The sequence below is a fragment of the Chanos chanos genome, chromosome 10 (genome assembly GCF_902362185.1).
Source record: "Chanos chanos chromosome 10, fChaCha1.1, whole genome shotgun sequence".
NCBI lineage: Eukaryota > Metazoa > Chordata > Actinopteri > Gonorynchiformes > Chanidae > Chanos > Chanos chanos.
Window position 1 is genome coordinate 18,005,841 of NC_044504.1, and position 12,141 is coordinate 18,017,981.

Below are 12,141 nucleotides of genomic sequence, written 5' to 3' on the forward strand. Positions count from 1 at the left end.
TTTGTGAGTATTCCAAAATATTCACTGATTGTCAGTCAGAGTCAGGGTGACCAAGGGCTGACCAAGTTCAGGGCACTTAACTGTGTGTGATGGGCTTGACCTATCCTTTTGGAATCTGACGTAGGAGCTGCCAAAATCATAGACGCAGAGACACATGCATTTGCGTCATAGAGCTGAACTCATAAAGATGCTTATTTTGGACTTGGAGGAAACCTCGCCTTGATTGAGAAAACAATCATCATTCCTTAGAGTCAATTTTGCACTGTTGTTGCATCAGCCACAGAGAGCAGGCCCAGTCACATCTGTGTTCCAGAAGTCCTCAGACAGTTCCAACACTGTCACAATTCACACTACTGTGTAAAGATCAGAAGCTACTGCAAATTGAAAATCAAAACCCACAGTCAAAACCCACAAGTGAAGATTTGTTAGGCAAAGGAACTGCAGTAGCTCATGGAAACGTTGAAATTTTTTTTGAAGTTGGATTGATGACAGTCTCTCCTGTAAGAGGAGTCACTGACCATGTGGAATGATGTTGGGTCAGACCCTGAGGGGATGAGCTATTTTTACAGCGGGAATGGAGAGAGAATGCAATGGAACCCTCCCCACCGGATGCTTGGTTCTGCTCCAGGAAGATGGACGTTTGGTCATTTTGGAATGGGGGTCTTTAGCTCTTTTCCTCTGATTGTGCACCCCTGGCAGTGGCCCCCCAAGGCCCTCAGGTGCAAAGCTAATGGATCACATTGTAATCAGCCCTGTTTTAATTGCAGTAGCTCGTTGGACCCAGCTGGCGTGCATATACAGCACAGGGAAAAAAAGGAATGGGACAGAAAAACGAGTGAATGGATGGATGGTTGCAGAGAGCCTGTTAGAGGTCTGAACAGATGGGTCCTTATAGATGGTAACCTACAGAAATTCATTCAACCAAACGTGTCTTTAAATATTTATGTGGTTATTCTTTACTGTAAACACATAGGCAACATCACATTTGGAGAAGGCTCGTATTAATTTGTGTACAGTACTCAAATCCACTTTTTGTACCTCTAAAAACCATTATGAAAGGCTTCTGTTTGGACCCGTATGCCCTGGGCAGTTTCAGTGTAGCAGTCATATGGAGTAAACAGCAGTAATGTGCTAATTGTTAGATGTATTGAAAGAGGCTGTGTTTGTTTCATATGTAGTTGATCATCCAGCATGCTCCTGTGGCCATCTGCTGCTCTAGAACCACAAATCATTCTTGTGATTTGTGTACCTTTAAAAACATGTACATCATTCACAAATTTCCTATTAAAATGACAGAACTTCAATTTATGGTTTAGAAATGGAATTTCTGTATATGACTATTGGGAGTTCAGCTGTGTAAATATTACACTATTTAAAGCGTTGAGGGTTTATCTGAGCATGTAATGTCTTAGACTTTGCTCAAGGCTGGGTCAGCGAGAGACGGAGAGAAAGAAACCCGGTCATTCTTTACTCCGATACTTTCTCTCTCTCCTTCTCATTCATTTCTTGCTTTACTGCCACCCTTGTTCTTGTTTCCTTTTATTCACTTATTCTTTCAATATCTCTCCCCATAGCACTCTTTAACCTTTTCTCCCTCTCTTCATTACTCATTCCTTCTCTCATACAGTTCTTCTCTGTCCATCTTTTCCTCTTGCTGGCATAGGGATGAGCGTGGAGCTTGAACTATGCCCTGTGAGAAACAGTGTTTGGCTGCTGACTTGTTAACTGTTGACAGTTAAGGAACAGTAATTAGACCACAAAGGGGGAAAAAAAGACTCGCCCATTCAGAATACCTCCCCATAGACCACAGGGTAAATTATTGGTGCCATGTTCTTGTTTCCCATTCCTAATGCCTGCCTAATTACAGCTACTTCTCTTTAACACTCAGGCCCGCTAGTGCTTAATGAAACAGAGGCAAACAGGCGAGCTAATTTCTTAGGCTCCCAAACTGAGCCAGAGGAACAACACACGTTGTTATCTGATCAGACAGAGCATAATGGGAGTAATTAAAGGGGGATGGCTATCGATGACCGCCTGAACGACCTCAAAGAAGCAATGATCGGTCGTCTCTCTTGGAGCATCCGGGAGATAATCCGATATCAAGCACGAGATGTTTACAGGCAGACATATCTGTTTGATATTCAGCTGATTACTCCTGCTTGTTAGTGTTTATTGCATTAGGTCTGGGATGACTCCCATTTTTGTGGCGAGTGGGAGGTTGGTTCTGCTGTGAGTGATATCCCTGATCAAACTCGACAGGACCATTAGTTTGTGCTGAGACTGTGTAACTTTGGTATACATGCAGGTGATATATTCCTTCATTTCCTAGCTGAAGATAGTACATGGAGTGATGGTGACCTTTCCCAAGCAATTGCAGCCAAATCCATTATTCCACCTGCTGCATTCTTTACGGTCCAGAAGAGTCATCATTCAAGGATGTTAAAGATGAAAAACTTCATTGTGAGGGTTTAAGTTAGGACAGCCATGAACCTAAGATGGAAGAGGTCACAAGTCAGTAGAAAGAAGTCAAACAAGCGTGGCTGACATTTACTGACAATAGTGGAGTGAAGGACTAAACGGCTTATCTCTGCAGCTCAAAACAAAAAAGCTAAGCAGCTTATCTGTAATCAGGTGGGCACATTGCGCCGTGACCTCTTTGTCCCCTGATGGGCCAAGGCTATTTGTCTCCAATAAAGTCCACCATTATCACAGTCTATGTTCCTCTCTCCCCCATTCAGAGAAACATGATGCCATAATGATATTCTAACTGTGGAACATCCTCTCCATTAGGCCTATGTGTTGTCCTAGAGATCTTGAGAGATCTGTCAACTGGGTAGAGGTTTGTGAATGACTCTTTGAAGCTGATGTTTGATGTTTCTCATTTAGAGCAACTCTATGAAAGGGATGCAAACCCTTTTTTTATTTATTGTTGCAGTTAGTAAGAAGCATGCATCAGGAATGTTGTTTGCCCTTTAGCATTCTGTAAATTTTGAGTACCCGTCTATGGTCGTGATCTTTTGAGTGTTTGTGTGGTAGACCCTAGAGAAGATGGAAGTACCCTCTTCATCTGCAGAATGAGACAGTGATGTTTCCTGTTCTGTATGCCTCACCCCCCACTACTACCATGACCTATGGCCAGCTCTCTAACAGCCTCTTGTCTCTTACAATAACACAAGCTCTCTGAACCACACACACGTTGGGGCATGACTGGCTCAGTCTCCTGCCAGATACACACACACACACACACACACACTCTCTCTCTCTCTCCACTCTGTCCAGATGTTTACTCTCAGGGTGTACTCACACTAGGCCCGTTTGCTTTGTACCGTGCCTGAGCATGATTGCCCCCCACCCCACTCCCCCGCTGGCCTGTGCTCACAGTGCGCTTAACGTTCCAGGCCACGAAGTTTAGAATTGTAGTGTGGCAGTGGAAGACTCATTAATATTCATAAAAGAAACGCTAGTTGATTGGTTGATACAACGTTCCCACTCTGACACGTCGCTCGCATGCATAAAGACTTTCTAAACCGTGGCAAACCTAAACTGCTGTCATCACAAAATTCGCTCCTGAGGAGATTTAAATCCTACTGAGTCCTATTGACATCAGACATTAGACATTCTGAAGTCCCTCAAGTAAGGTATGTACATGTCAATGGTGCATTATTTTTTATGAACTGGTAGTGACATTAGTGCCTCTGTTGTAAAGTTTCAAGAGATCATTTTCATTGATGTCACGTTTGAGTTCCGTTCTCGGGCATGGTTAGCGATCACACCAGATGCATACCGTGCCCGAGTCCAGCTGAGCCATGCGCGAGCTCCCAAGCTCACCTCCTGCGGGCCTGGGCACAGTACAGAGCCATCGCACCAGTCAAACAAACTGGATTTTGGGGGTCAAATGTGCTCATGCACAGTATGGATGGCCTAGTGTGAGTACACCCTTAATAAGTTCACGTCACGCTAGGATAAGCTTCCCATTTTATTAGCGTTGATATATCCTTACTGCGGTCACGTGCCTTGTTGTATATCTTCATCTTGTACAAAATAGAAGAAGTATCTGGCTACAGATCTTTCGACTCAATACGTCCCGGTGGATTTTGTTTCTACCAAGAATCACAAGTCTCAGATTGGCCGCGGAGTGTACACGTCTGTCTCACAGGCTGAGCTCAGCCATTGATTACATGGTAAGGTCCATAAGCAACAGGACTCTTGCCCTCAAGGATTTAAATAAAGCACAATGCATTGTTTTTTTGCTAATGTTTGTTAGGTTGTGTGTGTGGTTCCCTGGAGAGGTGCAGTGACAGGGGCATTGAGACTGACTGAGTGAAAACAATACTTGCTCTCAGAGGCGGGAAAACAAGGAGTAGGAAGTGTGGGGGGGGTATAGGAAATGGGAATGATTTTTTGCCAGTTGTGTTTGGTGGTGATAAGAGAAGGTGTTTCCTGTGGTCCGGCAGGACTGGTCCAGCAGTGATCCATTTTGTATTGTGCAGAGAAAAGAGATTTATAATTGGAAACAGTATTATTAGAGCCATAGACCTGTCTGGAAGGGCCTGCTGGCATGGCCCTGAGGGGACGGAAACTGAGCGGGTAGGGCTTCGTCCAAGGGTGGGTTGGGAGTTCAAAAGAGTCTGAGTGAGCTGTTGACATAAAGCTGTCCAGCTGCAGTTGGCCTTCTGCCAGCGCTTTTCCATGTTGTTTGACACCAAAACATCTTTATAGCATGCTGAGGAACCTCCACAGACCTCCACATGCAGAGAGTCTCAAAGGGGATTTGATAGAAAATACAGGAAACTGCAATAAACAGATTACCATTAGAGACACTGTTCTACAGATGTTAGGTGGCTGTAGCACAATAATGGCAAGTCTCAAGCCTCAGGCTAAGAGACCCTCCTTTTGCCTGCACCTTACAATGGCAGTGATGCAGGCTGCTAAAAGGATTAAGACAGGTGTAAAGTAAATGTTTCTGCTAATGGATCTCTGAATACTATTCTCTCTCTCTCTCCCTCCCTCTCTCTCTCTGTGCGTGTGTGTGTGTGTGTGTGTGTGTGTGTGTGTGTGTGTCGTCTCCTCCTCTCTGCTCTCTTTCCCTTTTCTTTATTTCTCTGCTAGCTGAAAAGGTGACCTCTCTGGGGAAAGACTGGCACAAGTTCTGCCTGAAATGTGAGCGGTGTAACAAGACACTTACACCAGGGGGTCATGCTGAGGTGAGTGAAGTGTGAATTGAAGAGAGATATGTGTGTGTGGTGTGTGTGAGTGGGTGAGAGTGTGATTTATACTGTGATCGCTACCACTCCAAGAGCTCTGTTAGCATACACTCTTCTCTCAGACTGGGAGAGTCAGCTCCAAGAGCCGAATGTGTTGACATTTTCACATTCTGACATTCTGACCATTAGAGACCCCACTTGCTAAGTGAAACATGTCCCATTTGAAAGGTTCACCACTGGACGTCCATGCCCCAGGCACATGGCATGTGCACACAGCCCTGTTTCTAGGTTGCTGTGCTGTGTCGGACTGGGCTCAGCTGTGATGAACTTTACTTAGCAACCAAGCACAAACACAGTAAGATATGGTCAGATATGACACATAGTCAGAGCTTTAATTAATGAGGCAAATCAGAATGAATTATGAGTTATTTATTACATACATGCCAGCCTCCTTGGCAAATGATTAAACTCTTCATTTTGACAAATGTGTTAATGAAACATTAGCTATTACAGCGCTGTATACCATCCATAGGGCTTCTCTTAAATAATGCTGAGCTCTCTGTCCTCTCTCCTCCACAACTGTAGACAGCTGTGAGAACAGCACACTTTTAATTAAAAGCTCAGAATGTCCCATGAGTCTTCTCCTCAGTGATTGGCTGTGATTATTGTCTGGGCTGAGACATCCCATTAAGTTGTGACGCCAATGGAGTCCTTCTTGTCTTTCACATTCCCATTTCCTGTGACTGTGCAGTTACACTGAGAGTAAGGTAGAGAAAACTGAGAGAGTGAACCGTGATGTCACATCTCTTACCCAGAGAATGTAGAGCTCCATGTTGTCACTTCCAGCAGGAGAGCGTTTACTTCCTGGAGAATCTCCTCCTCTCCAGATGTAATAGCCCCAGGGACAGATCAGGAGGCATACACAGAATGACAATCACCATTGCACATGAGTGGACACAGGTTTTTCTTACGTGATGTCAGTATGGCTACATGAACATGTAGCCATCACCCAAATCCTGAAGTAGGCCACGTTGCCATGGTGATGGCCTGGCAGTTAACAGGGTCTGTGTCCTATTGCCTTGGAAACAAAGCCACACTCAGGAATCATGAGATGAGAGCTTAATGTGCGAATACTGTAAGACATTAAGACTGAGCGTTGTCACCAGTGCCACTGTAGGATACCACACAAGGCTCAGTACTGCTGGACTCAGTAAAAGAAGACTTAGTACTGCTGGATCTATACATCCTCTCTTTATCTTCTGAGTGAAACTCACCTCAGTCCTTAACTCAGTAAAGGACAGTGCGTTCTTTGGGCTGATGGTCTATGGTCTTTCTTTCTTCGGTTGATTCACATCAGTCTTATGAAACAACCAGAGACATCATCCCTTGGGGAGGTCTGCCATGAGGTTCAGTGGTTTTTATGAGTCTAGGGTGTCAGTGAAGGCAGGAGCAAGAGGGAGATGCAAGGAGAGGGCTCAGATATTAGTGTCAGTTTGTGGGAGATGGAAGTGCTGGGAAGTGAGTGGGCTGGAAGGACCGATCCACCCAGTGTTCGTAGAATGAGATGAGCAGAGCTGAGCAGTGAAATGGGAGCTCTTCTGTGGGTGGGTCGCTGGAGGCATTTTTGAGACAATGTGTCCCTGTGAGGAGAGGAAGTCATCTCTGAGAAAGCCATCGCTACAGGATGCTATATTATCCACACTATATATAGAGATCTTCCTCAGTCTCCTCTATCCTTACGCATGTCTGGTTTTCCAGTTCGAAATGTGTGACCCAGTTTGAAGATCTAGTGTATGCAGGGGCCATGGGCATTTGCCGTTTTGGCGTTTTTTCCCAGCATACCTTTATGTTGGCGAGAGGCCACATCCTCCTTCATCCTGCCCAACACATCACCACTGGCTAATGCCATGATCTCACAGCCGCCCACAGGCTGTTCCCATGGTAACCACGTCCCAGCATGTCCAGAACCGATGATGTCAAGGCTCTGACAGACCCATGTCTGACCATATCTGAAACTTGCGTGTTTGCTGTGTGTTGTCTAGACAAAAACACACACAAACACCTTTCCCTAGAGTCTGTGTTTTATAAATCAACAGTGGTTGTTTCCTAGATACTCATGTCACGTTTATCTGGGGAGGGGACTTTCCACAGGGCAGAAGGCCATACTACAACCATTTGGATTCAAGTGGATTAGTGCTTTTGGGAGCGTGCACAAGTAGTAGATTAAAATGGAAAGTGAAGATCTAGCCAAGACTTTACATACACACTGTCACACTGTAATTAAACAATTCAGGTAGTTGCCAGTATTGTCCCTTTGGATTAGGGCATAGTTCAGTTTACATTGGCACTCCATATGTAATCCTGAAGCAATTTATACCATGCTAGAAGTGATTTGACTGATGGTTTCTCATGTTTTCTTTTCTCCCTCTGACACTTGTTTATGTGTTGACACCATCAACAGCATGATGGAAAGCCCTTCTGCCACAAGCCGTGCTATGCTGCCCTCTTCGGGCCAAAAGGTGAGCTCACTTTTCACCTCCACTGACTTGCTTGAAGTTGCTGTAAGCAAAGACATGATTTAATCCTCTGCAGATACCCAGGGGTCTACCATGAATGCTGCCCTGAGTTTTATTCAGCTCTGTTTTGTTTCATAGGACATTCTTGAGAGGAAGCAAAAATGCCTCAGAATTAGTTTGATGTATCAATTTTTTTTTCTTTGTGAGGTAGCACCCCCTGCTGGTCAAGGGAGAAACAAATCCTGAATCTTCATGAAATAATATTTAAGCAGCTTGAGCAGCTTAGCTCATTAGATAAAATAATACTAAACAGAGTGGTGCAAAGCATATTAATGACTTACGATAAATTTGTTCTCTAACCTAAATTTTACCCTGTTGTACCTAAGGTGTGCAAGATTAGCATTAAAATATCTGGTGCAGGACATCATTATGACTGGGTAGACATCATCATGACTGTGTAAAGGTACTTGGAGAGCCAGTGAGTCTGTGTATGTCCTGACACTGTTCTGTGTTTGTCTGTAGGCGTGAATATTGGAGGAGCAGGCTCGTATGTCTATGAGACTCCTATGAACAACACTCCAGCCCCAGGTCCTATTGAGACTGCACCTAAACCTGAAGAGAAGAAAGCTCCTGCACCCAGTCGGGGTCCGTCTAAAGGTACACAGAAATGTCTATTAATTTAAAAAGTCTCATTTAGAAACAGGGCTGTCAAGATGTAGTCCTCTGAGTGAAAGGTAGACTTAGAGGTATGATGTGGACATAGGTCATCTGACTGTTCTGTTGCTGCCACGAAAGCTTTTCTTTTTAACCACGGCAGGGTTGTTGAGTACCCCAAACTCATTTTGAAAGGTTTCCATATGAATGAGATTAATTCAGGAAATGGGGGTTACCATGTTACAATATCATTGGAACAGCCTGGGGTTAATACTTTTCACAGGGGCAGTGGCCACAGGAAAGGCAGACTCATTAGTCAACATCTCTAAGTTCCTTCCCTGAGATTCAAACTGTTGCTGGTTTGGAGCCCTAACCCACTGGTCTTTTGCTGCACTGAGGAAGCCAGTGACCTTGAGGTCAGACTTGGAAGGCTTACTGTGTCAGTCAGTGCGAGTGAAAGATAAGGGTCTTTCTGCAGCCTGAAGGACATGGGGAACTCTCTGAGATGATACAGACAAATCTATCTCACAGCTGAGGGTCACAGATCACACTTCCTGCAAAAGTGACGCATCTTCTCTCTGTTTTTTTTTTTTCTTTTCTTTTTTTCTCTTGTGAAACTGTTTCCACAAACAGCAGAGCGTGTGTGTATTTTGTGTGTGCTCATTCTTGCATATACTGGTCCTTATGTTTTCTGGTCCTTATGGTTGTCTTTTAGCTGGAAGTCTCACCACTTTCTCTGGGGAAGCCAACTTGTGTCCAAGATGCAACAAGAAGGTTTATTTTGGTAAGTCCCTTTACCATGAGCACATTGTTTTACTTCCCATGGAATATCAAGCCTTTGTTGATTGTGTGTGTGTGCGTGCGTGTGTTTGTGTGTCTTAGCGGAGAAAGTGACATCTCTAGGGAAGGACTGGCATCGGCCCTGTCTGCGCTGTGAGAGGTGTAGTAAGACTCTGGCTGCAGGCAGCCACGCTGAGGTGAGTTACTTTGAGGTAGTTTTCTCTGTCTCTTACTGTAAGAAATATTGCATACATTAGAGAGGTCCCGATGGACCCATCATTACTCTGCTTCTGCCCATGTAATAAGTCCTAGATCACCAGTCAGAATGGAAATGATTAAAATAGAGTGTGAGAGTGTATTACAGTTAGGCATAAACATAAGGGATGTCAGAGTAAGTGTACAGGCTTATGGAGAAAATTTTTGGACCCTAAAAAATAAACATCTAATATTTATGTATTTGTTCTGTGTTTCAGCATGATGGTCAGCCTTACTGCCATAAACCATGCTATGCTGTCCTCTTTGGGCCCAAAGGTACTCTATATTTTCAGCCTCTAGGTGGAGCTGTTGTTCCTCAATCTCATTTTCCCTGCACTGTGCTGCACTATAGTGCTTGCTGCTAATGAATTAGTTATTTACAGTTATTTACTGTGTGTGAATCACTATAGAATGTTTTCTATTTCAGCTATGATGTGCTTCCACTTAGTTTGTGATTGTTTGTTCTATACTGACTTGAGCTATACAGTATGCGGTTCTGTGTAAACATTTCATTGTGTATATTTCAACCTAAAATGTGAGCTCATTCGTACAATCCATACCATGAAATGAATATTTCACGTTTGTTTTCTCAGGGGTGAACACAGGTGGGGTTGGGAGCTACATCTACGACAAGGAGCCGAACACGGAGGCTAAGCCTTGAGCTTCTACCTTCACAGTGGCCTCTATCTACACTCTCACACCTCCACCACAAACCATAGCCACTACCACCACCCACACACACACATACACACGTACATGCACGCACACGTGCTTAACCTGACCTCACTGCCTCTACTGCATCCTCCAGCCTCAGCCACTAAGACCAGTGCCAACACTGACCATTCTGCAGCAGTCAAACCACTTACTGACAGCCTTGCCCTTCTCCATGGGCTTCCATTGAATCAGTGATGGATACTCTCTGGTTTACTCTTTCAAAGATGAACCTTGGAGGCCCACGAAGAACCAGTATCTAGTATTTCCTAACAGTCACAAACCTCAAACCTTTGAGTCGTAATTCCCATGTTCCCTTTCTAAGTGTTAAGGGTCTGCCAGGGAAGCCATGAAGCACTTCAGAGTGGACAGTCAATCTTCATAATCTGTCCTTTACGTTAGGGATTGTTTATGTACTGTACATGTACTCTACATATAATTTCATATGTGTTCTTGTGATTATTGGTTTTTAAAGTTAAGATTTAGAAGAGAAGAGCACAAACCTGTGACACAGCCCATCTCGTCTGAGTAAGGCTACTGAAGTAAAACCCTACTGTTTGATCTTCTCAAACACGCATAAAATATGTGTGTTCGCCAGGCTCTGGCCAGGGCAGTTATGAAGGATCTTGGATTTTAGTTTAAATTGCCTGTTGACAGGCAGATGAATCTCACCTCAAAGGCTTCATCCAGCTGCAGGTGAAATCCAGAAACACATGACCATAAATCTAAGCAATACTTCAGGTCCCAGATTTACTCCCTGGCTACCAACAACATTCCTTAGCAGAAATGGTTTAGGTTTAGTTTATAATGCCGGTCTGATATATGCAGACAGCGAAATGAGAAGGGCATGTTCTCATTTTCTGTAAAAATTTGCTGGCAGATTCGTGAAACCCATACATGGTAAGGAGTGAGTGTAAGTTCCCAGGGGGTGTAGGGGCAGATGGGTATTTGTGATGAGTATTTGGCAAGAGAATAGCCTAAGTATTTATTTGATTTGTATTTAGTGTTATTGCTCACGACTACAGACCCAGGAGAAAAAGACAGGACTAAGCTATCCAGTGTGTATTTTCTGTGGTTTGAATACTACCCTTAGCTACCGTTAAGTTTAATAGCTTTGAAACTACATAAACTTTTTTTTTTTTTGCTTGTAGATTGTAGGAAGAGGCCTAGAGAATCCTGTAACTGAAACAGTGCTGACAAAGCATTTTACAGGAGTGTTTAATGACTGTTATTGCCATTACAGTTTGCTGATAGTGTGGTTTTCTGCTCTAAAGTGTTTGGTGTGCAGAGGGAGAAGACCTTCACCTGAATCCTGCTGCTTCTGTCTTTTTAATCCTGTATTAAAATGTGTATACTGTTTAACCATTGATTTGTGTTGCTCTATCCCCTGGGGTTTTACAGTCCCTCTAGTCCAATGAGTGTCTTTTCCTCTGTCTTTTCTTGCACTGTAGTAAGTGACACTTGCAACATCAACCATGACAATATGTTATGATTTGAGAGACGTTTGAAGAGATTTATGAAGTGACCATACAAAGACATGCACACAACCTCCTGAGCACACACCCAAATGAAAGTACACAATAGGTTTTATGGTGGCATAATAGATATATATATCTATAATGTTAGATTCTGTTTGCACACATAAACACTCGCTGACAGCAACGCCCTCATCACAGCAATTCCACACGCTGACCTTTGAACCTTATTCCCAATCACACCTTGTTATACACTCCATGCAAAGCTGGCACTGCCTAGATACGACACTTGTAGGCTTTTACCTCATGTATTAGGGTTTGGAATGTTTGACTGTAGATTAAAACTTTTACAGAATATTCTAGATGAGCGTTCAGCCATGACTACCTGTGACAAACAGAGTCATGTTTTTTCTGCCCTTCTCTGACAGCTGTCAAAGTAGCATTATTCATCAACAGTTTATGAACTGGTATGAACATGTGCAGCTATAATAATGGCTTCTTTGTCTGCTGACAGTAATATAAAGCAATAGCACTGGTCCTTGGGAG

The 12,141-nt window shown here is 43.7% G+C and overlaps 1 protein-coding gene across 1 annotated transcript in view; it reads left to right on the top strand.

Annotated features, from left to right (window-relative positions):
* crip2 (cysteine-rich protein 2) overlaps nt 1–11,448 on the top strand; it is a 15,711-nt gene extending 4,263 nt beyond the window's left edge. The window contains exons 2-8 of the mRNA XM_030785832.1: nt 5,110–5,204; nt 7,666–7,723; nt 8,243–8,377; nt 9,090–9,158; nt 9,257–9,351; nt 9,628–9,685; nt 10,003–11,448. Coding sequence (XP_030641692.1) covers nt 5,110–5,204; nt 7,666–7,723; nt 8,243–8,377; nt 9,090–9,158; nt 9,257–9,351; nt 9,628–9,685; nt 10,003–10,070 — 578 coding nt within the window. The 3' untranslated portion in view covers nt 10,071–11,448. The remainder of the gene's footprint in view (nt 1–5,109; nt 5,205–7,665; nt 7,724–8,242; nt 8,378–9,089; nt 9,159–9,256; nt 9,352–9,627; nt 9,686–10,002) is intronic.
* The last annotated feature ends 693 nt before the right edge of the window (nt 11,449–12,141 follow it).